The following is a 26,246-nucleotide window of genomic DNA, read 5'->3' as shown; positions in this document are numbered from 1 at the left end:
ATAATCCTTCACCATGCTTTGTCAGCTTACACTTTCTGAAGTGCAGTTATTGCATGTGAAATCACAAGTCTTAAGTTGTTCTGACTAAAGGCAGACTTAATTAATTCTATGTATAGCATCTGCAAACTGAGTTGAAGCTGAGTGTTCAGACATTTCAAAACACAGCTGCCCTAAGAATCAGATTGCTGTAAGAATTCAAAGATGATGAGAGAGAGAAATACAAATAAATATTTTATAAGACAATGTGAAGTTTAATAATCGATTTAATAAAACCCACAATAGAACAACACACCTTTTTTCTTCAATTAAACAAATGTATAGTAAATTATTAAAAAACTGCAAATACAATACATGTCTACTGTACTTCAACATCTAATTACATCAACTGTAAACCTCAATTTAATTAAAACCCATTTGAGCATTAGTATGTGCAAAATACCTGTTGTTTGTGGTTTTTGCCAGTAAGTTTGAAAGGATGGGATGCACATTTTTAATGAACTGTGATATGGCTTAATTGATGGTAGTGTTTGTATTGCAGCATTACCTTCCCAAGCACAGTGCTGCTTTTCAGCTGCACACACTCCCATGCTGTACACCAGCCTTCCTGTTCCTTACCCAAACAGATACAATCTGGTGTTCTGTGCACTCTGTCCAGATTCTCAATGTGCTGTCAGCTTTCATCAATAAAAATTCATCATGTGATCCCTACCTCCAGAAAGAGAGGAAAAGAAGCAAAAATTGTTACCTCCAAATCAGCCTTATAAAAATGTGAAACTAGCGAGTTTCAAAACAGAAAATAGCTAAGTATTCACAGCTGAATATCACAATAACCATAACTGGGCAAAAGCTTTCCTTTTTGATCCATACAGAGAACTACTTTCCATGTCAGTGGAAGTTCTGCATAAGGTGAAAGTACAGAATAAACAAAAAATACTTGAAGCCAAGTTCTTGCCATCTTCTGAACTTTGTACATCATGTTCTTGCTGCTCTTAGCTTCTTGAATGCCATTGACGTCAGAAGCAGGTTAAATCTGGCCTTGTAGGTGAATGATAGCTTAGTGTAAAGATTTGTTATCTTGGGTACAATCACAATACAGGGGTTCCACAATGAGGCCAAACAGTTCCATTTTTGGACTCTGAGCTGTCCAGATGAATACACAGTCTTTCAGGTTGCCTCCTCTCTGTAAATACAAAAGGGCCTTTCTGCCACTGTAGGTTGTTATGATATTGTTGTCCAACACCTTCAGGTTACAGAGCTTGCTTGGATTTTGCTTTATCCATAAGCTAAGTAGTGGGAACTGCTGTCACAGTGGCATTCCTGTCAGGATGCTGCCACGCTGTGCTTAAAGATGAAAGGTCAGAGATGGTGATGGATGGAATTGTGCATGTCTAAAACTTCTGCTCCCCACTTTCCTGTTGGATGCACATATCTGTAGATTGCATTTGAGAGTATTTCCAAGTCAAATAGCACTTTTATCATTTGACCTTTCTTTTAAAACAAAACAATCATGGAAAAAATTATCAATTACAGGACATTTATTAATTACAATTAGAACGCATGCTAATCAACTGGTCTTTTAATGTGAATCAAATGATAGTTTAGACATTCAAGATTATTAATAATAAATTCCTCTTACAACTCAAAACTTTATAAAATAAATAACCTGTTTCTAATATATAAATCCTATTCTAAAACACATTAAAGATAACTGATCACTTAAAACACTTTGGGTCCAGTGTTGGGTCTCTAGATAAATACCAGAAGTCTGGGCAAGGATCTTCCTGTCTGGATCTCTGAATGCCCAGATTAAAGCTAACTTTCTGGTCTGGGTACAGTAAATTCTGTAATTTACAGTCTCTCCAAAGAGACAGTTTCCACAAGAATTCAACTTAATGTACATGTTAATAATTTGAGATACTGTGTGAAAATTACTATTGCAAAAATACTGAAGAATGAATTTGGGGATCATGATATATTGTGCAACCCTGGTATGATCAGCTTTAGAGACTTTTGACTGAAATACTGAATGCCTGATGCTCCTTTTGGAGTGCAGGTACTTTGTGGTACATAATGTTTAAAGGACAATATTGGACTGTAATTTGTGAGGTATCTGCAGAGCCACGTTCCAGTTTGTAAACAATAATCCAAACCCAGCTTTGTCTCAAAACCATAATAAATTGAATAAACCAGTACAACGGAGAGAGTGAAATAAATGTTCTGTAGGGCAACCACTGCACTTTTTGCAGCACCACTTCTCCCTGCTGCATGTCCCCCAGTACAAATCCACATATTAATGGTTACTATTGGATAATTTTCATTTTGCATTTATTGCTCTCAGTCTTTGACTACACAAGGTAAAGAATAAGGCAGCAGTTCCCAAAACATATGAAATTAGGCACTGGAACTCTGACAATTCGCACAGGTTTTGCTCATTTCCTGTTTGTAGCTCTGAAGCTGGACAGAGCACTTGTACATTCCAAACGTGTTCAGCAGCAGCTGCCGGGCCTTGGACTGAACGTCCTCCCATTTAGATGAACTACCAGGAACTGCAAAATTAAGAAAAGAATTAATAAATTCACTCCTTGAGAAACCTGAGCAATGCAAATGTTCTCAAACTTATCACAGTGCCACCGTTGAGAATAATTTCTGCTCACACTTTATTAATTTAATATTGTTCTTGTGGTCACTGTGTACTCTCTCTTCATCATTTTATACCTCTCTTGATAGAACTCTGTGTGTATTTGATACTTTCCCCCCAAAAACCTGAGCTTTCCTACTAAGAACTAATATTCATAGTATAGTTAGATGTCTGAATCAGCACACATTTTGGGCAAAACATTTATTTCTCATGTGTTGATTGTTCCACATTAGAACTTCACCCTTTCTTTCCCTAAACATGTAAGAAAATTTCTGAGGAGAAGTTTTATGTTGGTTTTTTTCCCTACCCAAAGAGTCTGCATTAGACATTTTGGTATACACATATTTTATTTGCACAGTTCTCATTTACACCATGTCTTTCTTGGCCAAGGTATTCTATTCCTTGCTGTACAAAACCAGAGTTAGTAGATTTTCCTTCCCCAGAATGGTATTTCTTGGTTCAATTTAAGTAACAATATGAAGAGGAAGTGGTGGGGTTTTCCTAAACTTGGATTTAATTTAGAATTATGCTATCCAGCAGCTTACCTAGTTGCAAGTGGACTATGGCAGTTGTTTTTCCTGCAGTGAGAGACCAAACATTTAAATCTTCTATAGAATAAACATCCTCAATTTTCATCAAGTCTTCTTTGATGCGATCCACATTTAAGTGCCTTGGAACTCCTGTGACACCAAACATGCGTTAAAGTTAATTCTGTCTTCTGCAGAGTCTCAGTAGCCTTTAAAATGTTACAACAGATCTCAATGTCAAAGAAATTAGAATTTGTGCTGTTGGAGGTGATTAGTAACTTCCATGTTATCAACAGAAAACAATATGGAAATGGGCCAGTGAAGTCTGGTATGGATACAGAAGTTGTACAGGAACTGCAGAGCTGTCTCAGTGGAATCTGTCCTGTCCAGAATCCACACTCTGGCAACAGCCAACAATACATCCTTTGCAATGATGTGCTTTTGTTGACAACTTCACTGCACTTCTAACCCTTAGTAACTGCTTAGGTTGGACTGTAGGGTCAAAATCTGTTAAAAAAAAAAAAAAAAAGCTAGGGCCTGTCTCCTGAAGCTGCATTTCAGGTACCTGGGATCATGTTGACAGGCTACAGTAATCTGTGTGCAGTGGTCAACACAGAGGACTGTGTTTTACAGAGTGTCCTCTCTGCAAATCAGAGATCAAGTCCTTTTGGTATTTTCAGCAGCACATCTCTAACTTACCACCATATCCTTTTTCTGTACAAAGGGCAAAATCAAAATTTTAGATTATCAACTTGGGTCAAAAACTAATGCAAGTACTGAATAAACTCTTTCTGAGTAGTTTTGATGCTACAGTAGCTTTTATTGCTTATCTTCTAGATTTATGGAGTTTATGTATACTGTGAGGAGTTCAGCAACTTGCTTCTCAGATTTCTTCAGACTTTGCATAACTTCTCTGAACCTGGTGCCTTACTGTCTCTTAAATTACGTTATTTCCAGCACTGTCTCTTTTGAAAGTTCAGTGTCTAGGACTACCTCACACGAAACAAAATTTTCCTTCTAGTGGAGACCATCAAAAATTATTTAGCTGATAAATAACTAGCTAACTGTCTGGTATTTGTACAGCTTTCTTTTTCCCAAGAAAAATGGACTTAAATTCTAGTATCTACATCATACTTGTGATGAGCTTCCATTCTGCCTTATAAATCTATATTAAAAGCTAGAATCTCATTGCTTGTGTTGGACAGTTATTTATTTAATTTTTTAATTTAGCATTCTTAGTATAATGAGGAAATGGAAGTTAATACCAAAAGTTGATACAACTTCAAGGGCCTTGATGTTGCAGCAGCAGTTTCCAGCATAAATGCAAGTCCATTCTCTGGTGATTCTGAATTTGAGTTGGAAAAGTTTCCTAGCATGCAAACAGCCCACATACCATCACTTTCAATGACTTAATTAATATGGAGATTTTTATGACAACTGGGATGCCGATGCAAACAGCTACAACACAAAATATCTGGAATCTGATACTTCATTAATTTGTCTTATCAGTTTTCTTCAGCTAAATCTGTTGCCTTGGAGCTAATAGAGGATTCTGCAAATTTCATAATTTTTGCTTTCTCAGTGAACTTCTACTTTGTTAGATTTTTTTTTAATCTTATGTGACAGCAAAAGCACTTAACTGAAGATTCTGAGGTTTCTGATTTAAACTTGTTACATAATAAAAGTAAAGTCGATGGTAATTCACATGAGACAGTTAGGAATGTGCAGTTAAAACCTAGGATTTTTCTCCCAGCCCTAACATCTTCATTTTATAAAGTAATAGTACTAGATCAAGCAGTAATAGTTGCCATGTAAGCTGTGATAAAGCAAAGGATGCTGCTGACATGTTTCCCTCTATGTCACACAAGATAAGATCCTTCAGCCCATGTTCAGCTTTTTCTTCTCTTTTTTTTTCTGCATTTTACATCACTCTTAACTTGCAGCTTCCCCTATGGGAAGAGCAGATACACAAGTAATACAAAGGCACTTGTGGGAAAAGGGAAGACAGGACTGGCATGAACCACATGTCCAGCCATTTGCCTGTGCTTGGTGCCTCCTTTTACCTGCATTCACATTCACTTTGACTGTACAAGTAATAGAAGTGAGAGTGTAGAACTGAGTCTGGGCAAATGTTCACTTGATTCAGCTGAGAGTCACTGCAGACACACAAGAAAGTTCTGTACATTTCACATCTGCATCTCCTGATGGTAAAGAGTGTGCAGATACAGGACTTGTGTTGTTCTGGCCACAGTGAAAGACACCTAAAAACTGCTGCAATTTAGAGGAGCCATAAAGAACCACCAGACTAAAGCAGCACCAAGACAGACAGGTCTCCAGGTACAATCCACATAGAGATGGGGATTATGATGTCAAGAAATCTGGTATTTTCCATGTAAAGCACTGCAGATTGGGCACAGATCTTACCTTCCAGAATAATAACTCCCGTGTCACACAGAATTCGAACTGTTGTAAAAACCACCAGTATGGAAAATACATATGTACATATAGGATCAGCAATCTTGTATTCTGGCTGCAAAAGGGAAATTTCACAATGTCAAAGGATGTATGAAAACAAGATCACTTACAAAAATGTGACTCAGAAGACACAGTTACTTCTGGTTCCAAGTTTCCAGGTTTGAATAGTTACAATATATATAGTAGAGACAGTCTTGCTTATTTTGCATGATGTACGAAGCTTATCATAAAATATCATTAAAAAGTTTTTTTTAATAACTTATAAAAACAGGTCCCTTTTGACTTTAACCACCAGAGTGAACCGCCAAGATTCCCCGTGCTCCAGGAGAGGCCTTTCCTTACCTTAAAGCGGATGATGTAGGCAGCTACAAGCACCCCAATGCTCTGCACCAGGTCCCCCAGGGCGTGCACAAAGGCTGCTCTCACTGCCAGGCTGCTGTGCCCGTGGCTGCTGTGCCCGTGGCTGCTGCCCTGGGCTGTGCTTGGAGAGCTCGGCTGAGGTACGTGAGAGTGAGCGTGGGAATGGGAGTGGGAGTGAAGGTGGCCAGATTGATTCAGCAAAAACCCCATTCTGAAAGGGAAAGGAGAGAAATGCTTCAAGAAACAGGCTTTAGGGTTTTTTTCATTTTTAACCAAATAATTGAAAAATAATACCTGGTGTAATTTCTTGTCTTATTTACGAAAATTAAGAGGTCCAGCAAAATTACATCCCATGACAGAGTTACAGGCCATGACTGAATTAGCAGCTTATTGAGAATACATTTATGAGGGTTAATGGAGAGAGAGATCTTACATTAAGTTAACTGCAACACCGACGGCTGCTGTGATGAGCATGATATCACCATTTATTTCATAGTCCATATGGATTGTTCTCTGAACAGCCTCATACAACAGGAATGCCATAAGGATATAGACCAGCAGTACACTAATGATGGCTGACAGTACTTCTGCAAGCAGAAAGGAAAAAACATTATAAAAATGTGCCTCAGATCCATTTCTATTTCCAAATTAGAATGTGGACAGGGCCTCATTTTAACTATTTTATCCATTTCATACCAATATAAACAAACAAGTTGTGTGATATATAAAACTTGTAAAATAGGATTAACCAACTGAGTTTGTTCTAATAAACCCCTTCACATGTCTCTGTCATCAGTATATACCTCAAATTACGTTTTCCCTGCAAACTTCTGCACAGGTAATGATCCTGACTTCTTCAGATACTCAGAACATTTGCCTGAGAATTCACAGGCAAAGGCCTTGTCCAGGGATGAGGAGGACAGGTGATCTCAAACATTACCAGCCTACCCACAAATAAGGGAAACCTTGATTTTAAGTGTCCAGAGTATTAAGCTGGGTTTAGAAATTATTTTTATATATCCTTTTTTTTTTAGTTAGGATGGAGAAGAAATTACAAAAAGTTAAAGAAATCAAACAGTACAAATTTGTCACACACTATACTCTTAAACTCCATGACATATGTGTTCATAAGTGTTATCTGAGGCAGATTTCAGCTACAAAGGCTTGCTTAATGTAAGTTTCTGTATTGCTGTGATATGCTGTTCTAACATTATCTAGTATTTACCAAATACTATTATTTAACAAAAAGCAAAAGCATCAGGACTATTATTTTGGCATAGGAATTTTATCTGATCAGCAGGGACTTTCAAAAGGAAACACATATCTAAATAAAGATAAAAATTGCAAAACTAATAAAAACTAGTATTTCATTGTTCTGTGCTTTCTGCTGCCATTTACGTCTGTGGAATGTGGTTACAGTTCTCTATGAGATTCCTGCTGTTCAGATGGGAGTAAACAGGGCTCAATATTTTATAGGTCGGGACTTCTGTGCTGCCTCAGTACCCAAGTCATGAAATTGTGCTGGTAACAGCACACAAACCTGAGAGGGATGAGTCCACACTACAGTTTTAAGGTCCTACTATAAAGAAAATAGGTATTTCCAAAAAGGCCACTAGATTGCTTTTATCATGAATGTACTTTTACCCTTTAGCTTCATATTCTGAAAACTATCGCCTGCAGCAGCTGAAACTTAAAAAAAAAGGCAACACAGCTGGCAGAGAAAACATTAGCCCAGTTAAAGACTGTCTCAGTTATAATCAAGTTAATACAGGGCTTTACAAAAAGCCCTGGGAAAGCCTTAATGCTTGCTCCATTGTATTGCATATAAATCTGCAGCCATGCCTGAGTAATCTGTAATCATTATGCATAATGCTCATTACTGTCACTTGCCAGATGGATCACTGGGATCTCAGCCTTCCTCTGTGAACTCAAAGATCAGAGGTGGAATTAATTTACTTGGAATTGTAATGGTTGTTCTTCCCCCTAGTTCCACACATGTTGCCCTGATTTATTCCCCAGTAAGGGCAAAATTCTGCCCTTGGCTGTACCATAGTTCTAAGAATACTCATCTGAGAATTGCCTCTCTTCTTCCTCTGCTTTCAATCTGTCAGCCTGAAGTACAACTTGGGTTACTGCAGATGTCTTCTCTAACACAGAAGTGTTTTAATTTTATTTATTGAGTATTACAGCTATATCAGCATTTTAATGTCACCAAAATCAGTTGATCCATGCACTGAATTATTAATATCATTATGGGAGAAGAAACTCACACCAACACATTCAGCTGCTGGGTAGTGTGTCAGTGCCTGGATGAGGAACAGCACTACCAGGCAGTAACAAGGCTCTGAAAGTCAACTGTCATAATCTGAGATGATTTCAGAGCTACTTAAAAATCCTGGAAATAGCCACAGAAATGGAAATTATCTTTACAAAGCTGGCAGATTATTCAGGGCAACAGTCCTAAAAATACACAATACTTCGCTTAAAAGGTTTTCCAGAATGCTTTTTTAAAAACTTGTAAAGCCATAGCACATTAGCATTTACCAGAGAAATAATATAGTGTGCTTTTACAATCTAAATCCATATTTTCTGCAATGGAAACCAGTGTTTTCCTTGCAGTTTCTTCCAGAGTCACTGTCATGTCAGCATTGTAGATTTGTGCTGAGATCTTTCCCTTCTTGTGAAATGAACTGTGCACAGTCTCAGTGGACTGGCTGATTCTGTCATTACTAACATTGTCTCTGCAGCAATGGACGAGTGCCAGGTTCCATATCTGTGCTTAAATCTGCTCAGTGTCTTGCTGAAAAGGAGGTATGGGGAAACTGAACTATTTTTGGCTTCAAGAATTTAATTCTTCTTTAACATGACTGCAGTTTCCATTATTTTGTCTTCACTTTTCTAACCTATTCCTGAATCTGTCAGCTTCCTTTTCACAACTGAAAATGGAATAAAACTGAAGATGGAACTTATATATTATGTATTCAAAGAGAATTCAAATAAATGAGAATTAGTGCTCACTTCCTTCTGGAATTTGACTAGACAACTAACAGGTCTGTTGCTTTTACGAAGTGAAATTTATGGGAATAATTGAAAATTCATCACTCTGCAAACAAAAATAATAACAAGTACCAGAAACATTGTTCATTAGAATGTTTTCATGACTACTGAATGGATGGATTATCTTAAAACCTAATGCAGAGCAGGTCAGTGATGACACAGTTCTTGCACATATTCCCAGCTTTAAAGAAATAAACCACATATTCTTCTGTGACAGATACCCAATCTGTACCCTACTTCTAACATCCTGACATGTTTTAACATCTCTCTTGTGAAGTTTAAACTATTGTTGAGCTGATATTATTTGCTGGCAAGCTTCTTACATATAGGTTACTTGGAAAAATGTGTTACAACAAGGATATACCCTAGAAACTGCTTTGTTCCATTGCCAGCACTCACTGATGTGTGAAACTGGGCCCTCAGGCCACAGCATTCAGACTGGGTGCCTAAAATCAGGCAAATAAATTTCACAAATGTGATTTTTAAAAAGACTGTGTGTAGTAATTTTGAACCATCAGATCTTCTGTACTTTGGGGGTCCCTGGCAAAGCCTTGACTCACTTCCTCTTCCTTCCTGCAGCACAGAAACTCCTTCCCAGCCCCAGGCTCTCCTGCTGCTCATCCAGAGAGCTGCACTGCTGCTGCTCATGCAGGATGGCTGAAGTGGAAAGGAACCCCTGGAACCTGTGCAGTCCTGCTCAAAGCAGGGTCAGCCACAGCAGCTTGCTCAGGGCTGCTTCCACAGGTGGGTTTCATCTATTTCCACTCCACAACCTGTTCTAGTCTTTGACCACCTGCTGGCACTGGGAGCAGAAAAGGAGGAGCAATTGCTGCAGAACTGAGAGGCTGCTCCCTGTAGCTGCTCCTAGAGAGAAGGGCAGTACAGATTAATTTTATGGGCCACATCTGGCCCATGAACCACCACTGGATCAGTCTGGCTCGTTCATGACTAGTATTTTTCCTGGCAGTAAACTGGAAAGGAAAAAACATACAGAAAATGAGGTGGCAGGAATCCTCAGGGATTTCTTCTTTCACATTAATTGAAAAGTCAGCAAAAATTTACAGAACTGAGAATATTTTAATGGTTAAGTAAGATCCTATTATTTTTTTAAGATAAACCCCTGTTTTAAGCTAGGCAGGTTCAAGGTATGTGCTATTTGATTTTAGAAAAGTTACAAAGACATGTAAACTGCCCAAATTATTTTGAAATAGGGTTAAAGTATGTATAAATGCTAACATCCTTCTGGAGAGTATGAGCAAATGCCAGGGGCATACCTGCAAGGTCAGGTTTCAGCATCAGAGGAGCTCCTATCACAAAATTAAAACTTCATGAAAGAAAAGTTTGTAATGGGAAATGCTGGCATTGCTAATGCTTTCTTGCTAGAGCCCCAAAGAGCTTAGCTAGTGTACAGAGTTATGCATTCATGCACTAGTGACTAACTGATGACAAATGACAAGGAGTGATGGAGTTGCTGAATTCTACTGCTGTTCTAGCAGCCAAAATAAGAATTGCAAATATTGACTACACAAGAATGAAATTCCTTGAAAAATGTATGCTATAGAGTGTTATAGAAAACAGGTAGAAAACTGGGACACTAGAAATTATTTCATGAAAAAGATACTTTGAAATTTTTGCTAAAATGTCTACAGACCTGCAGCTGGGTATTATATCCAGTTAGCAACCACATGAAAACACCCTTTATCATCATTACATTTCCAAACATGAAGTAATAAATCCTGAAAATATTCTTCCAAGGGTTAGTCCATAATTCTGTTTATACTTCTTTTTAGAGACACCTAAACTGAACAGAGGTTAAGTAACTTGCTGTATTTTGCAAACCATGGGGCATTTTGACCTCAGCTTTCTGTGGTTTGGGGAATGCAAGAGGAATCCTGATTTATATGAGCTTTGGCAGGGCAGAGCTCTCTAATAATATGTTCTACATAACTTCTTAGCTGTGGATTAAAATGTAATTTTTCACATTGAATAGGACCTTTTTCCAGTATCACAATTCTGCTGAAGTCAACAAGATTTTTTAACTCCTGGGCACTGGCAATAATCTGTTGTGAACAACCACGGGCTGACATGCACAGCTCCTGCACCAACAATGTCACCATGAATTCAATTCCCCAGCCTTCCTCTTCAAGAAGGAAGATGAATCAAGCATTCAGAATTTAACTCAATCTGCTAAGTGCCAGTCCCACAGAAATGGAGGGACTTGCCCTGCTCCCAGTGAATGAAATTCTGCCATCAAACTTTTGGCCGAGTTTGGTTTTTTTAATCTATTCACTTGTAGCAATACAACCTAAGCAGTGTATCCCCAATGGCCAGTGACAGGACTTGGAGAGTCAGTTAAAGCAACTCTTAGGCTTGTTGCTACTTTCTTTCTAGCTACCTGTTCTTCTAGAAGTAGGTGCTCTTTACAGTCTTTGCTTCAAATACTCTTTACCAGCAGAATCTGATAGCTACATACCTAAGCGATGAAATCCAAAAGTGAATCTCTTTGTTGGAGATTTTGCAGACAGCCAGAGAGCCAGGAGGGTCAAAATAATACCACTAAGGTCAGTGAGCATGTGAAGTGCATCTGTCATAATTGCTAGGCTGTTAGCAACATAGCCACCTGAAAACATAATAGGAAAAGTCAGGACATAAGACATTTTTAATTATTTTACATAATATCCTCTTGCACAGCTTACAGTTATTTCTTTTCAGAATAGTATATGAGAGCCCTTCTTATACCCACTAAACATGGAGGGGTGTTTGCCATTACAAGCAAAATGCCATGCTGTAATTTAAAGCTACCATAGTTAAAAGTGCAGTCAAGTGTGCTTTCTATTAAGAGTAACATAAAAAGGATTCACTCCTGTTATTCTAACAGAGACTACTTGCATCATAATGTTTGCAAGATCAGGTCCAAAACAGTTTTGTATCTTTTCTCTTCATATTACTGCACATGTGTTTAATCAACTGATTCTTTTGTTAAACTGTTACATCTGTTAAACACTCTGACATAACAGAACGGGAACAGAACTCCATAGATTCGATGACCATGAAATTTACCCTGTCACCTTTTTATTTTCATTACTTTATCATTTAACGTTAATTATTCCCCATCCTGGCAGAAGTGTGGAAGTTCTTGCAATATCTATTGCAGACAATGACTTTCACTTGTACAGCATTTTTCTTTGTTATTGATTACCATAATTTTTCTTGTAATAATGAGCTGCATTGAGACAAATAACCTGAGATCAGAGGTTAATATCTTTGTTCCAGTTCACTTGCTAGAGCTGCTGCTGGATGAGTGAGAGATTTAAACAATGCACCTCTCACCTAAGTATCCCTTATACAGAGGGGAATCAAGGACAGGCTGTGTTGTCTCCCATATGCTTGAAGGTAAGCCCATTATCTCAGAAAAGATCAAATCTTCAGTGTCAGCTCAGCTAATATTTGGTTTCTCTTTTTACCTTGAGATTGTCATGCAGCCCGTAAATTGTACTGAGCAAAGTGTGCATCTGGTGTGCCATTTGGCAGGCTTCAGGCTCCAACTAACATTTCAAATAAAGAAATCTTCACATACAATTAAAATTGTCTTAGTGAAGAGGCTGACCAGAGGAAATAGCAAAGGGGAATTCACAACTGGCTGATGGCTTTTAAGACTGGTCATAAAACCTCTGTGTGTGTGTGTGGCTGTGGGTGTTCTTATGTACACACCTGCAGACAGAGCTACTCTCTCCTCCCCGGCCAAACACAGAGCACAGCTGCCCTGCAGTACTGTTTGTGCTGTGGCCACCTACCAAATGCACTACATTTCACACAGCTCCTTTCCTCCAGCCCCTTTCTTCCATTGGTCAGAAGTTTCTATGTCAAATTCTTCTGAGGCTGAAATTCTCCAAAAGGCCATCGCAGCTCAAAAACAATGACTTTTTAAGATTTAGAAATTCAGCAGCTTTTTGAGTAAAATGAGTTATGCCTTTCCTTTCTGGATTAATTTGTGTTCTCCCATAACTTAAAAAAAATATTTAGAAAGTGCAACTCAACCTCTCTTATAGTCAACAAAGAAACAATATTTTATATGTAAGGACATTTAGTTCAGCACTTTACATATATCATTATTTACAGTATATATGTTAATTCTTATGTATTATTTTGAGCATCACTTCATCCAAGATGACTTAATTCCACTTCAGCTAGCCTCCCACTTTTAAAGATTTTCAAAACATAAGTATAAGGAAGGAATTCAGATACTGAAGCTAAACATAATGCAGCATGTGGATTAAGAACACATAATTGCCATTTAGGAAACCCTGAAATCAAAGGTTCTCTGTTTCTAAAGGTATCAGTTCATCACGTGGTTAAAGGTATTGCCTAGGGGCTGTTTAGATACAATTGGCAACTTGGAAAAAAATACATCTGTAACCTTTACAAATAGCTTGATGGCTCACCACTGCTTTCAGTGACCCATGAAGGACAGCAGTTCTCCTCATGGATGATCAATTAGAAATCTCTAAACATAGCTGAAAACATCAAAACCCTGTGAGAAAAGCTAATAAGGACTTGCAATATGTTTTTCATTTCTTGATGCACAATGGTTTCCCCAAAGTGTAAATTGTTATCTAGCTGGTCATCAAATGAAGCAACAAACACTGAGATAGGCTGAAGTAATGAGTTTGGAGAAAATATGCCAATCAAGATCTCACAAAAAAAAGCTGCTGAAACAAGATTTCCTTCATCTTGACATTGGTAACAGACGCCAGAAAGATTTTTACTGCAAAAATTTAATTGTCTGATAGAATCTTCTGCCTTTCATTTAGAAACTCAAATCTGTCAGAGATCATAGAAAGAAGTCAGTTAAAATATCCTACACGATCAGAGTATCCCAAATACCTGAGCTTCAGATCAATTAATAAAATTTGGAAATTTCAAACCAACCAAAGACAACACAGTACAGGGCTGGAGTGAAATAAATTAAACAGGTGGGACACTGAGCCAGGACTTGGGGGCTGTATCTCTAATTACTCTTCTGCTCATTATTACTCGCCCTGTGACAAGTCATTCAGGTCAAGATCCACAGAATTACAGAGATATCCAAACCCTCTATTTATTCTCTGTGGAAGATGGATGCCTGAATAGTTGATGGGTCTGAACTTCAGTGCTCTGATTCTGTGTCCAAAGAACGAAATATGGCTGGGAACAGCACACCCAGAGCTGAGGAGGATGAGTCCACAGTACAGCACTAACACCCTGTGCAGACAAATCCAGCCTGCCCAAGCCCTCTGAGGGAAGAACAAAGATGATGTGACAGTGATCAGAGTATTTTTACTCTCAACATCTATTATTTCTAGAGCTCTCCCTGCACTAGCTACGGAGAGGTCTCCAACAGCAAGAATTGGATCCACAGCCCCAAACAGAAACACTCCCAGTGACCTGAGCATCAACCTGCCAACAGCTCAGACATTATTCAGTATGAGGCCCTTCAGATGAACTAAATTCAGTGTACATCAAAATTCTGACACAATCAACTAACATCACTCTCATGTTAAAGGATGTCTAAGCCTAAAATACAACACTATTGCTTATCAAATTTACCTGAATTCATGCTGAACCAAAATCTCAGCCAGAGGAAAAACATGGACAGGGGGCAAATGGAGGCATTCAGCCAAATCCCCACAGGTTTGACACATACTGCCTTAGCCATAATAAGCTGATATATTGTGGCCTGTTATTAATGATCAGCCACACACTGAGACATGCTGAAAGGCAAAGCCACTTTTTTCCATTAACCCACATTCCTGAAATAAGGCCCCAAATAAAACTGCTGCAGACACAGGCAATATTATGGTCTCTCTCTGAAAAATGGAAAATCTATTGTAGGGGTTTTTTCCCCCTACATCTGTGGGACAAACTGCAATAGTTGTCCTCTAGCAATTATTTTGTTCCCTATCCATCTTGCACAAGTTTGTCTTAAGAACACGATTCACAGTTGTCCTAGCAAAAGCATCCAAGAGCATGAGCTCACTTCACACAAGTACTCAATTGACTCAATTTGCAGAAGTCAGGAGGAGGATGTAGATCCCATGCTGCTGTTCTTCACTTCCAGAAAGTTTTTATGATTTGATTTTGTGTGTGTGCTTGAATTATGGCAAGTAATTAATCTGATTAGCTCTGATTCAGACTTGAATGTTGAAATTTAAGACATTTAAAAGCAATTAATTGCTATGGAGAGACCTGGCTCAACATACATATCAAGGTACTGGCAGTGAGCAGTGTTCCTTACAACTTCAAATCAGGGGACAGTGCATGAGAACATTAAAGCATTTTTCAGGAGGCTGAGTCACACCCAACAGACACTTGCACTGCATGGCTGTATCCAAAACACAGATAGCAACAGGACACAGTAAGTGAACAGAGATTAACAGATAAATACTGAACTTTGTAAAAATGATAAGGCAAGGGCATTTGAAATCTTAAAAGGCATAATATTTAACAGCTAATCCATGCATCTCAAGGACACTCATACTTTATTTCAAGTCTATGCTGCTATAGCCTATTTGATAAAGCATAGTTGTATAATGTTGGTGTATAATGCACATGTTCTCCTCATCCTTCATCCTACACAGCATAGCTATTGGGAGGGAGCAATAAAAGCTGAACTTGAGAAATGGGTTCATTCTTCAACAATCAGGTGTTTATATTGGGAACTAATTTTCAGGTAAAACCCCATTATACTTCTGCAAGTACTAACAAAAACCACAAGTAATTTAATGCAACTACTTGGTATTCTTATACGTTGTAGCAGGAAGCATTAAAGTAATAGTCACTTTAAATGACTGTGCTCATATGATTTATGTCTGGATAAAGCACATGCTAGTCCAGAGCACAGCAGGACATCAACAAGTTCTCAAGGGAGTGATGTCTCCACTGGATTGCTGTTGACAGCTCAGGACTTGTCTTTTTAGTTCTAAGTAATAGTGTGTGTTGCTGTATCTGGATAAAGACAAATACCCCCGAGTATTACTTTCATTATTATGGTAAATGTCACATTTAAAACTGTATTTTCCTCTTCTTCTCTTGCTGCAAGCACAGCAAGACTTTATGGCCGTTGATTTAAAAATATTGCAATTGAAATTGTTCATGCCACTTCTCCTTTGTTAAAACAACTTAAAAACTTACAAGAAGAAATAAAATCCATTAGACAAAGAAAAATTTGTATATTTTATGCCACTCCGGGGAATTGATGAGAGATTCGGGTAAGGAAAGTTGCAAATTCTTTCAAGGAAAATACAGGCGGACTTAATTCCCTCTCACTCTCTGCACGTGCAGCTCATCTCTGTGGTGTCTCTAAAGGACTGATGGTTCAAGGCCAAGGCCAGAGCAGCCTAACGAGCTGTGAGGCACCGCAGGCCCCCGACTCACCTATGAGCTCCCCCGTCATGAAGAGGAGGTAGAGGAGGGCAGCGAGCGTCAGCCGCTTCTTCACCTTCCTCTGCTTGGAGCGCTCCCGCCGGCTGCTGCAGCCGCTGCAGGGGTCCGGCCGGCCGGCCCGGGCGCTGCGCAGGGCGATGTCCCGCTCCAGCAGGGACTCGTCGTCGGACGGCAGCCCCGGGGACGCCCCGTTCACCGGCGTCTCCGGGGCCGCCTCGGAGCCGTCGTCCGCCACCACCACGCGCAGCTTGTTAAACCTGGGGAAGTCCTCATCCCCCACCTCGTCCGAGAAGTCAAAGGCACTGGAGTCGTTCAGGAACAGAGGGTCCTCGCTCTTCCCTAGCAGGGACTTGATGCTCGCCCAGAGCCCGGCCCCAGCCATAGCGGCGGCGCTCGGGGGCCTCGCCGGGCGCGGCCGACCCGCCGCGGGCGGCTCCGCTGGCGCAGCTGTGCCCTCGCAGGCGGCGTCCCGACCGCTCGTCGTCCCGTCAGGGCATGTCCCCTACATCGCCCCGCCGGGCCCCGCGCAGGTCGGACGGAAAGGGGCGCGGGGCTCCGCCGCGGAGCGCCCCGGCACCGCCGGCCCGCAGCTCCGCCTCCGCGCCGGGCACCGCGCCGCGAGGCGCTGTCACCGCCCGAGCCCCGGTCACCCCGCGCAGAGCTCAGCCGGCGCGGCCCCGGTCACGCCGCGGCCGGGCAGGCGGCGCCCGGCGCGGGGCCGCCTCCCTGCCGGCGCAGGGGGAGCGCCGCCGCCGCCGCCATGCGCGTCACATCCCTCCGCTCCGCGCTCCGCCGCGGCCGGGCAGCGCGCCGCCCTCGCAATCCCCGCGCGCTCCCGGGGCCGCCCCGCGTGCGGCGGCGGCCGCAGTTGGTGGGAATCGCGTCCCCTGCGCGCCCGCGGACCCCGCCGGTACCGCGCCTGCGCCGCCCGCGCGGGACGGCCGCGGGTTCGAGTCCCGCCGCCGCCGCCCCGCCGCGCCCGCGCTGCCCGCGGAGCGGGGGGACCGCGCTGCGGGCTCGGGGGGCGCAGGGGCCCGCCCGGAGCGGCGGCGGCTCACGCGCGTCCCTCGGGCTGTTCCCGTCCCTCCGTGCCTTTGTGTTCAATGGGTAAATGCCATGCGATGTAGAGGCTAAGAACTGCCAAAGCCATACAATGCAGGTATGGTGGTCCCTGATAGGCAGGAAGCTGTGTTCAGTACGCTGGAAGCCTGAACTGCATAGTTCCGTGCTCTGGCTTCAGATTTTGAACGGCAGAAGTTTGCATTGTATTGCTTTTGTCTTTCTCTTCTGTCACGGCACAGCTCTTTACGTTGTTTCAGTAACTCTGTTAAGGTACAGTCGTAGGAAGTTTCAGATGCCTTTCTGCACATTCCTTAAAGGATGTAAGGAGAAACAAACCTCAGGGACCCTGTTGTTGTATAATTTCTTTCATAGCTGTGCTCTAACAAAATAGCAATTAGATTCTTGCCTTTATTAATTTTTCTGAGAGGTTTTTCCTGCTCCTCATGGTCTGAGTATTTGAAATTTTCTTCTGAGTTTCAGCCTACACGTGTTCTGCATCAGTTTGTACCTATGGTCAAATTCTATTACTGTCTTCAGTCAGTTTGCTAAGCCATAAACGTTTCTGGGAAATCATGCCTGTCAGAGAGAAAGTACATATCTTGCTTTGTTACTGGGTTGAAGGAAGTTACCAAGGGAAGACTTTAGAGCTGTACAGAAGTGCAGGATTTTGGAGAAGGGCACTCCTTTTCTGGCCAAAGGCTGATAGCAGATTCTGGTAGGCATCAGGGTAGTGCTGCAGGACAGGGAGTGAGCCCCTTCTTGGAACTGGCCCCGTGGGGAGTCCTCTGTGGTAAACTGGCCTTGGGTGGAGGTTGCTTATTGTTGTTCTCTTAATGATGTCCAAAAATAGACAGGTATGACTCTTTATCTGAGCTCCCTTGCCACTTTACAATGTGGCTGTCTTCCTGAGCATGAATCTCAGGTTATTTTTCTTCAAGGGGCTAAAGTGGTGCCATCTCCTGCCCTTTGAACCACCTCATGATTCCCCCAGCATTGTTACCAGCACAATTGTTCAGGGGCCAGACAATGCACTGAGTCCCTGAAATGGGTCAGAATTAAACAATGCATATTGGGAGGGTTTTGGATATATTTGTATGTGTAACTGAGACTGCTTGCATGATCTCAGCTTGCACAGACATCCATATGACGAGGGGGCAGCGAACAGTGTGGGAGTCAGAATGAGCAGCCAAGGACGGGAACCAGTTAAGCCAGCCTTGCTGCCCAGGAAAGTGCTCCCAGCTGTGTTCCAGTTCACCCATTTTGGATGTTTCTGTTCTCTCTGCGTGATTTAACTCACTCTGTGTTTCAAGAGTTTCACCACTTGTACCAGCACAAAGTGAGTGAAGGACACACAGGCATGAGCAGCCAGGAGGCACCAAAAGAACTGCATTTAAAACTGTCTTAAAGTGTTGGGCTTTACACTGGAGCTTTGCCACACCTACAGGAACAGAAACTTCCAGCACTGAGGAAGGATATTTAGCTGGGGGGTTGACACAGTAAACCAGGACACCAAGGTTTGCCAGCTCACCTTTTACTGAATAACTAAGACCAGATGTGTTATCAAGTCAAGAACCAGCTCATGCATTGGAAAGATGAGCCTCTGTTCTCTGAACAGAACTGTTTGTACCAGCTACACTCAATTTCTTCATTGTAACAGCCAAGGCTCCACTCTTTCTATAGTCTCATTTACTTAATGAGGACAGAGAGTCTCTGAGAGGTTACCTATTAATGTGAAGTATTTCCTTTTCATGTTGTCATCCCTGAAGTCATGTGGCACCTCCAATGCTGATGGTTTAAAACATCCCATTTGCTATACAGTTCAAGCTAACTTAACTCCATTTTCACTCACACTTCTAGGGTGGGGCATGGTTACAATAGATGTAACTGCTTAAATCAGTTGCAAACAATAAAATCCAAAATGCCTATGTGACAGTGTTCATTAATGGTTTCTGAATACAGTTGCTACAGCATAAAATGAAACACAATTATGTGCTGTTAAAAGTATTACAAACATAGGCACTTGGGAAATAGTTACTGTGAAACAGAGGACATTTTGCAGAAGAAAAGGAACAAGAAAAGTTTTCTATCATTCTCTTTTTTGGAACATTTGGGTTAACAAACAGTTAAATTTTAATTTGTCTAGAAAACCAGATAGCAGTTTTCTATTCCAATCCTTAGTCTATTTCTGCAAGACGTGGGAAGGCCTGGAACAGGCAAAGCAGGAGCACAAATCTGAAACTCCCACATCTCAAGTGAGACTATTTCAGAGTCATTATCTCACTTGTTCTTACTAGAAATTCCATCTGGAAACTGCAAAGTCTTTCCCAGTGAAACTTTCAACAAAAGTTGTGGGTTTTCCCCCCTACCAAAAGAAACTTTTAAGTAAAATGGCTGACCAGTTGGAATTAAGTATTTGAGTCTCTTTGAGTTAATTAACAACTTCCTCTTGTTGCTCCTTTTAAAAAGCAGAAAAATGGGTCTGTAATCTGATGATGGAATAGTGACATAATTGTGAGCAAAAGTTAATTAGAATATGCATAAGAAGAAAAATGCAAATTAATTTGCAACAATCTTGCTGTTAGAAATGTTAGTTTTAAGGTTGCCAGATCACCTCAAAAGGCCCTTTTTTGCCTCAATCTGTTTCTGAAAAGCATTAGGGGGACTGCCTGAATTGAATTTAATCTTTAAGGTTTGGGTATATATTAAAATACAGCATTAATTTTTTTTTTCTGAGTAGTCCTTCAGTTTTTCTATAGTTGCACCTGCATTTCCTGAAAAGACCTTTATAGGTAAAAGAGGAAAAAACCATAAATCCTACCATACAAAACTGATTTTCATTAAAGAATATATATATATACTTGCAAGCTGGTCACGGCAGGGTGCTGATAACACCAAGGTGGCAGTTTGATCCCCGTATGGGCCACTCACTTAAGAGCTAAACCAATGATCCCTCTGGGCCCCTTCCAACTCAGAACATCCTAAGATTCTGCGTGAAGTGATTCTGCTTTTGCACACTGTTGGGGGGATGCAGAGACAGACACACAAAAGCTACAAGTACTATAAAGTCTTTTCACGGTTTCTGGCGAATCCAAATCTATAAAACACAAGAGCAAGGATGTCCCTAGGAAAGGGCACCGGCGGTGAGTGTAGGTGTTTCCTGTGCGGCAGCAGCTCCCTGGGCCGCGCTGCGCTGCTCCCGCCGGGCAGCCGCTGTCCCGGGCAGGCCGGGACGGGGCCATCGCGCCCCGCTCGCTCAGGGCCCGGCACCACGGCGGGGTCTCCGCGGGGCCGGAACCTGCGCAAGGCGAGGCTCGGCCCCGACCCCAGCGGCTGCTCCCGGGGCCAGGCGGCTCCCGACCGCTCCGGGCGAGTCAGGCACCCCAGGGAGCGGCGGCAAGGAGCGCCCGGCACCGCCACTGACACGGCCCCAGCGGGCGGGCGCGGCCCCGCTGCCCGGCGCCATCGTCACTCCGCGTCACTTCCGTGCCCGGCGCGGCCCAGGCCCGGAGCGCGGCGGCGGCGGCGGCTCTATGGTGCGGCGGCGGCGGGGCGCGGGCCGGGGGGCGCCGGGCCGGCCCGCTCGGTGAGGGCAGCCGGACCCGCCTGCCGCGGGCTCGGGCGGCCCTGCCCTGCCGTGCCCTGCTTTGCCCTGCCAGAGGGCGCCGGGAGCGGCGGCGATGAGTGGCGCGGAGGGGAAGGAGGCGGCGGCCGCGGGTGACCCCGTGCGCTCGCTGGGTACGTGAGGGGAGCCCGGGCCGGGCGGGACGCGGGGAGAGCCGGGGAGAGGCGGGAGCCGCGCCGGGCCCAGTCAGAGCGGGGCGCCCACCGAGAGGCTCCCCCACAGCCGGGGTTGCGGGCGGGCTCGCTCCCAGGGCAGGGGCTGCCTCCCGCAGCGATCTCCCCTGTGCGGGGGCCTGTGAAGGGTTTTATCTGCCACCAGAAGACAAAAAATAATCATAGCGTGCCCCTACAAAACTTCCAGGCTGTGAAGTTCAGTTCTTGGAGTTGGGCATGGACTCTTCGTGTTTGGAGTGACAGGTGAAGACCTTTCATAGCCTGGCTTTCAGATTTTGAAAGCAAAGGTTGGGGGCTGTTAATGTTTAGGTACTCTTGATACATAGTTAGAACACTGATGTTGCCCATTTTTTTTTCTTCAGTAGACTGGAATACTCAATTTTTTTTTTAAGATATATATGTAACAGTTATATTTCCCTCTTTCTATTCTGCTGCTGTTCACATAAAAGGGTTTACCAGGAAGCCGCTGATACAGGACTGAGAATGAGGAAGGAATAAAGAAGAGGAGGAAGACGAAAGTCCAGTTTAGTTGAAAAAGTGCAGAGAATTTTAATGTGATTTAATGCATTTCATTTTTTGAAAAGTAAAATATAGTTGCTCTAGGTGAAACTTGAAGTGTGTGCTGACCTGTCACATTACATTCAGCCTTGCTGTTCTTTGGTGTAGGTCCTGGTGATGCGTCTCCAGATGAAGGAGTTGTAGAAGATCTGCCTTTAATCGATGAGAAAGCTGTGGAGCAGCTGACTGAAGGATTGATTTCCCACTATCTGCCTGATCTTCAGCGATCAAAATCAGCACTGCAGGAACTTACGTAAGCAGATTTTTGGAACCAGCTTCATACTTGGTTTGCTGCTCTTTTCAATATAATGTGCCAGCTCCCTTTAACTGGAGGTTAGTTTATCAGCATTTCTGTATCCTGACTAGAGCAGCCTGAATAATGCAGATCTGTGGGAGTAGCAGGGGGTGTGTAAGCTGCAGTGCAGCCTGTGAGCACTATGGCTGAAGAAGTGTAACACTAGAAGAGTAAAATCCCCTAAGCCAGGCAGAACAGAAGACCTAGATTTCTTAAATGATTATTCACTTCTGTAGTGGAAAAGTGTGCTATAAGCTGGATTGATTTTGGTTGGAGACATGCAGTTTGTATTCAGGGAAGCTTGTAGTGAGATATATTATTTATTATTCAGTCTCTAAACCATATTGCAAAACACTTGAAAAATACAAGTAGGGAGCTAAACAGATAAGAGTTCTTTGTACACTGATGTGCTCTTGGGAAGTGTGTATTGATACTGTTTTGATTAAAAGTCTATTTAAAGGGCTGGTTGAAAAGCAAATGTGGTGCTGTACTTTGGGTTTATGCATCTTTTTTTTTTTTTGTTTTAGACAGAACCAAGTGGTACTGCTAGAAACATTAGAACAAGAAATTTCAAAATTCAAAGAGTGTAACTCCATCGTTGATATCAATGCTTTGGTAAGTATCAGGTAATGCCCTTTAAATTCTAGATTAGCATAGATTTTCTTGCTGAAGCATTCCTAGCAACTTGTGTCTTTTCCTTTCTCTTAATGACCTACAGAAAGAAAACCAGCTCAGATATTAGGGACAAACTGGAGAGAGTGGAAAGCAGCATGTTTCCCTTAAATAGGAAGGGCAGTGGGAAGATCCAGGCTCAGGCAGGCAGCATTGGTGGCACTGGCTGTTCATAGGAAGCAGCCAAAGCAAATGTACACATTTTTTCAGTAGGATTGAGATTCCACCATGGGCTCTGTGCACCTCCCCAGACTAGCAGGAATGGTGCATGAAATTGTAATATTTTTGTTCTTTTTCATGAATCTTAACTCAGTAGATTACTGTGTGCAAGTGTTGAGATGTAGTAGTTTTCTATATTAATATATGTGATATGTAAATTTTATATATAAACTTGAACATGTTTGTTCCATTATAAAACTGTTCTGGTAATCACTGTTTTTGATTGCTATTTTACTGTGTAGCTTTAGAAAACAACTGTTCTAACTTGACAGTCAATGCTTTAACAGTTATTATGGTTTTTAAGTTTTCGGAAGCTAAACACTATCACAACAAGTTAGTGAATATTAGAAATGAAATGATGATGCTGCATGAGAAGACATCAAAGTTAAAAGTAAGTGGGATAAATATCTTCACTTTCCAATACAGATACTTACTTACAGATACTTAACTTTTATTTTGGATGCATGCTGAAAATTCTGATTAAAATATAATTTTATCTTAAAATTATGTTTTCAGTAGCTCCAAGCCATGTATGTTTTTGACCTTTCACTTGCTCCTAATGATGCTCAAGCATCTTACACATCTGAACTACTCTTTCAGTGTAATCTTCATGTTTAGGTGGTGTAAGAATCATGCCTTGTTCTGTTGCTGTAGTCCACTCCATTCCAAGCAGTTCTCTTTGTTGTTTCAGTTTCATTTCAATGGAAACTAGATTGTCACCAATGTAAGAATTTCTCCTTTTGTTTAATGTACTATGAACAGTGGCATAAGTTCACTGGTTTCATGCTCTATAGACAGCCTGGTTACATTCTGGCAAGATTAGTCCGTGTGTTCAACAAGAGAATTTTTTCTTGGAGGCAGTAAATTGCATGGTAAGAACTTTTTCAGGTATACCCAAAGGGTGACTTTTAGTGAGACTGAAGGGCTCCAGTTTGTGTTTTCCCAGTGTGGATCACAAACTTCCCATTTCTGAACAGTAAGCTGAAAGTGGGAGGGATGAAGCAAAAAGGAACAGTTTATGCTACATTCAATCATAAGGAGGGTGTGTTGGAGCGAGGCACAATGGGAGGGATTTTGTTTGTTGCTTCAAATTAAATATATCTGTAAAACTTACAGTTATTTTCTTGTCTTTTCTGTTTAGAAAAGGGCACTTAAGCTGCAACAAAAGAGGCAGAAGGAAGAGTTGGAACGGGAGCAGCAACGTGAAAAGGAACTTGAAAGAGAGAAACAGTTAACAGCAAAACCTGCAAAGAGGACCTGAAAACAGAGCATGCAACAACTTGTCTGAATTAATGATTTCTACATTCACTGGAATTAAGGCAGACTTTGCTTAAATGGGGCTACAGCTGTTGCTAGCAACAGTCTACTCTCTGGTATTATAAATTCCAGAATGGTAATAATAGAGTTGGTAACATTCACGTTTTTTAATTTCAGCCATTCAAGTTGCCTTCTTTTGTAATGCTATGCAGTTTGATATTATAACGTAAGTTAATTTTTATATATATGTATATAGGAGAACTAGGCATCACAGTTTTAAGTATCTATCCATTTTTGTTGTCGTCTGTTCTTTTGGTGTTTAGAATTCTGAGAGATTTGATGGCTGGCACATTTTTTTCAGACAAAATGCAGAGAACTTTTTAAAGTTCAGTTGTCACACCAGACTTCAGCAGCTGCATTTTCACTGAAACTGCTTTGTTTCATGCAGTTGGGATCTGTCTTTGATCATAAATACTGATTTCTTGTGCAGCCTCAGTTTGATTCATCTCTAAAGAACTGAGGAAAATAGCAGTGTATTTTCTTAAAAGTTCACTTCATTGCATAAATCTTTTTTTTCTTTTTTTTTTTTGTCGTCAAGTAACTTTAGAACATCTTTAAGGTAACTTCTGAATAAGTTCCTAAGTTCCCAGCTGAAATGATTGGGAGGGGAGAAGCAGAACACTAAAGATTGTCATAATTGATGTGTGCACTATGCAAAGATTTCTGAATTTGTGCTTTCACAAACATTTAAGTCAAACCAGGAAACTTTTGCTTCTCTAATGGTTTATTAGGAAGACTTGTGTGGTCTAAGCATATTTTTGTGGGATTAGAAGTTTTAATTTCTTTATCTTGTGTGACAAAATAAAACATAAACAAAACTAAACTTTTCCACTTCATGTGAAATTCAGCCACTTGTGGGAAAACTACTGCATTTAGTGTTTTTTCCTTAACAAATGAATCATTTGCACTTCAGGGCTATCTAAGAGATTTTTTTAAGAGTCCTCACCCAGAATGATGATCATATTAGTGTCTATTGATGAGAAATTTGGAATGGAGGTTGATACCCATTTCTCTGAATGTAATTCCTATCTTGCAGCACTTGGTGTGGACTCCCATTCAAATGAATGTACAAATTGTCTAGACTAGTGAAAGAGCTTTAAATTATTTGTTCCTACAGGCTAACAAACTAGTTATTTTATAACTGTGTTTCTTTTCAAGTATATCTATGTTTCTTCTTAAGTAATAATGTAAATTATGTGTTTTGAAGTGAGATAAAGGGTAAGCTATGTAAAGTTTTCCTTAAAATATGTATAGCAATGTCTTACAGGGGCACAGTCAATTTTATTTTCCTTCTGTTTTAGATGACTCACACAGTGTGCACCTGCCTGGACTTTCTGTACTATCATTTTCTGAACTCCTAATTTCCTGTTCTTAATGTTTGTTATCTTCTTCTGTGAAAGACATACTCTAACAAGTACCCAGGCATCATGCAAGGTAAACTGGGTTAATGTTTTGGGACAAAGAGAACAAACTGAAATGCTATTAGTGAAGCAGTATTAGATTAAAACTTTCCCCAGGTATTTTTCCCTGAAGTTGACTCATGGCTGTTAATTGCCAGTGGATTGTTGGCCTCTGCTGTGGTTTGTATGTATTTCTAAGAGAAATGTAAAGAATTTCCACAGTCCAGTTTTTGGAGCAGAATGTACATAACTAAATGTTGTCTAAGTATTTTATTTTGTAATGTAATTTCACAAGCAAATTCTGGGAATTAAAATTGTTCTCATTAAACTATAACATGAAAGTGGATGCCTCAGTATCCAAATCAGGATTGAATTCCTTTGATATTTCTTGATTTGTATGCCCTCGTAGAATCCACTTTACTGTATCAAGTCATATTCTCTCTCTCTCT

General features: G+C 41.3%; 2 protein-coding genes across 2 annotated transcripts; one reads left to right on the top strand and one right to left on the bottom strand.

Moving 5' to 3' along the window:
• Window positions 1-672: 672 nt before the first annotated feature.
• Window positions 673-16,875, bottom strand: SLC30A4 (solute carrier family 30 member 4). The gene is made up of 7 exons (XM_054272968.1): window positions 16,471-16,875; window positions 11,531-11,677; window positions 6,434-6,587; window positions 5,983-6,211; window positions 5,590-5,695; window positions 3,184-3,318; window positions 673-2,546 (listed from the first exon to the last, which is right to left on the bottom strand). Exons 1-7 carry the CDS (start codon window positions 16,859-16,861, stop codon window positions 2,392-2,394), a joined length of 1,317 nt encoding a protein of 438 aa, XP_054128943.1. The 5' UTR covers window positions 16,862-16,875; the 3' UTR covers window positions 673-2,391.
• A 4,267-nt stretch (window positions 16,876-21,142) lies between these two features.
• BLOC1S6 (biogenesis of lysosomal organelles complex 1 subunit 6) lies at window positions 21,143-26,170 on the top strand. Its single transcript, XM_054272685.1, has 5 exons — window positions 21,143-21,276; window positions 22,003-22,147; window positions 22,717-22,804; window positions 23,385-23,471; window positions 24,222-26,170. The coding sequence occupies exons 1-5, from the start codon at window positions 21,219-21,221 to the stop codon at window positions 24,339-24,341; spliced, it is 498 nt and encodes a 165-aa protein (XP_054128660.1). The 5' UTR covers window positions 21,143-21,218; the 3' UTR covers window positions 24,342-26,170.
• Window positions 26,171-26,246: the final 76 nt, after the last annotated feature.

The sequence above is a fragment of the Melozone crissalis genome, unplaced genomic scaffold, assembly GCF_028551555.1.
Source record: "Melozone crissalis strain CALT ecotype California unplaced genomic scaffold, PUWL_Pcris_2 ptg000014l_1, whole genome shotgun sequence".
In the NCBI taxonomy this organism is placed as follows: Eukaryota; Metazoa; Chordata; class Aves; order Passeriformes; family Passerellidae; genus Melozone; species Melozone crissalis.
The sequence above is the reverse complement of the archived record's forward strand: the minus strand, read 5'-3'. Positions and strand labels throughout refer to the sequence as shown.

Coding starts and splice junctions, on each gene's coding strand:
- BLOC1S6 (XM_054272685.1), top strand. CDS start 21,219: ATGAGTGGCGCGGAGGGGAAGGAGGCGGCGGCCGCGGGTGACCCCGTG. Junction 21,277..22,002: donor TGACCCCGTGCGCTCGCTGG/GTACGTGAGGGG, acceptor TCTTTGGTGTAG/GTCCTGGTGATGCGTCTCCA. Junction 22,805..23,384: donor TCGTTGATATCAATGCTTTG/GTAAGTATCAGG, acceptor ATGGTTTTTAAG/TTTTCGGAAGCTAAACACTA.
- SLC30A4 (XM_054272968.1), bottom strand. CDS start 16,861: ATGGCTGGGGCCGGGCTCTGGGCGAGCATCAAGTCCCTGCTAGGGAAG. Junction 6,588..11,530: donor TTTTGGATTTCATCGCTTAG/GTATGTAGCTAT, acceptor TTCTGCTTGCAG/AAGTACTGTCAGCCATCATT. Junction 6,212..6,433: donor GGTGTTGCAGTTAACTTAAT/GTAAGATCTCTC, acceptor TTTCCCTTTCAG/AATGGGGTTTTTGCTGAATC.